Genomic DNA, 1,866 nt, shown 5'->3' with positions numbered 1-1,866 from the left:
GGAAGAGAATTCTATTCAAGTCCTGATCAGTAGCTTCCAGAGCAGCAACAAGCTTGTTGGCACTATCTTCATCGACAACGAAACCATAGTCGTTGAGAAGCTGAGCAAGATGCTCTCCCGGCTTCTTGTCAGCCATAACACACTCATCAGCCTTGGAATAGGCATCTTCGCGTTGCTGTTCTTCAACACGTCTCTTGATGTTATCGGCAACTTTGTTCAAGTCATCAGTAGACGAAACCAACTTATCCATCAAATCACGAGCCGCCTTTTTGCTGTCAACAAAGCCGAGATCGCTAAGCAGATCCACCATTGTGTCCATGGCTTCATTCTCATCAGAAACCTCCCTTTCTATCTTCAAAGAAGATTGAGGCTGTAGCTTCGGCTTGGCGGCGACAGACGGGCTTTTAGGTGCATTCTTCTTGGTAGTAGTCCTAGAACCTGATTTCTTGGATCGGGACTTCGCAAGCTCCTGAGTGACCTTGTCCAAATCCTGACCAGCATCTTGGAGAACTCTCACCAACTCTTGACCAACACCATAACTTGGTATCAAATCACCGTCGATGAGCTCGTCAACCATACGAGACAATGGGTCGTCCACCACAACCACATCTTCCTCGTCGTCTATATCAACGAAGATGTTCATAGTAGGCACTCTCGACTCCTCAGCCAACGCCAGAGCATCCGGTAAGGAAATCTGGGATAGAATACAAGCGTCGTCCATGTCATCGATATAGTAGAGACGATAGGAAACCTCGCTTAGGGCGGGCCATGCCATTTCAACATAGTTGCAAATGTCGTCAACCTTCTGGCATTTGTCCACAGGAGCTCTCACACGGAGAATTTCCGAGTCTAAGTGAAGCTTCAAACAGATTTGACTTGACATAATTCAAAAACAAATAATCTAATCACCAACATAAACATGACCCAGCAGATCCACAGATGATAATCCTCTAAACTCTCAAATCAACGATAACATCTCGCCCCCCAAAAAACTCTATCGCCCTCAAAAGGCCACTACAGCTAAAATGAGCTACTGATAGAACAATTCCCATCAGAAACAACATCCCTTCATTCGCTAGAACTCCCGCGAAGCCAGCGACAGCGATTGCGCAGCTTGATAGTGTGTAATCTTCAGCTTTGTGTTGGGCTGTAAAAGTTCGGCGAAAGATTCGAACATTCAGTGCCGGAACAATCGAATTACATGCTAACCCTGCATGTAGATCGTTTGATGTGGAGTAGCTGCTTTTCAATCTGATTTTCATTAATCAAAAAAACTCTCCTTCGTTCTCAATATGTCAAGTGAATTGTGTGTGAAATTCCATTTAGGAGACGAAGTGTTTGGTGTGCGCGTGGAACTCGCTTTTCAGCTTCTGGAGCGTTGGGGAGGTATATCGAGGAGGTTTGGCCCGAGCAACTGGGAGGTGTTACTTATCGTCTTCTCTACACTGACGAGTTTGGGGAAATGTGTGTTCTGAAAGATCTGCCCATCAGGAACGCGTCGGAGCTGCGGAGGAAAAGGCATAAAGAGTCCAATATTATTAATAGTATACGACTAGTATTCATTCACGCTGTAACGCAGTCGGTATGGCATCAGGGCTCTTACAAGGGTGCATATCATAGACATAATTCGCTTATAAGGATGATGAAGAGGATTATCAGTTGCATATTCTGTGCAAGTGTGAAAAAGTTGCCATAGAAGAACAAATATAGTCGCCCTCCTGAGTGCCGCTACTATGTTATCACATCAAGACTGATGTTCTCCTGAAGTGATACAGTCCGGCAACTCGAAGACTGAGCGTTGGTGTAGATGTAAATTACAGACTTGCAGATGCGACGCAGACTCGAGAAGTTGTACACCAAGCTTAG

At 45.3% G+C, this 1,866-nt stretch overlaps 1 protein-coding gene across 1 annotated transcript; it reads right to left on the bottom strand.

The window, feature by feature from the left end:
• Nucleotides 1-63: 63 nt before the first annotated feature.
• Pmar_PMAR019781 (hypothetical protein) lies at nt 64-883 on the bottom strand (the record flags this gene model as incomplete). The annotated part of the gene is made up of 1 exon (XM_002771103.1): nt 64-883. A coding segment is annotated over one exon (820 nt), but the record flags the coding sequence as incomplete, so codon positions are not given.
• Nucleotides 884-1,866: the final 983 nt, after the last annotated feature.

Source organism: Perkinsus marinus, assembly GCF_000006405.1.
Source record: "Perkinsus marinus ATCC 50983 genomic scaffold scf_1104296963820, whole genome shotgun sequence".
Lineage (NCBI taxonomy): Eukaryota > Perkinsozoa > Perkinsida > Perkinsidae > Perkinsus > Perkinsus marinus.
This window is presented reverse-complemented; position numbering and strand designations above follow the sequence as displayed.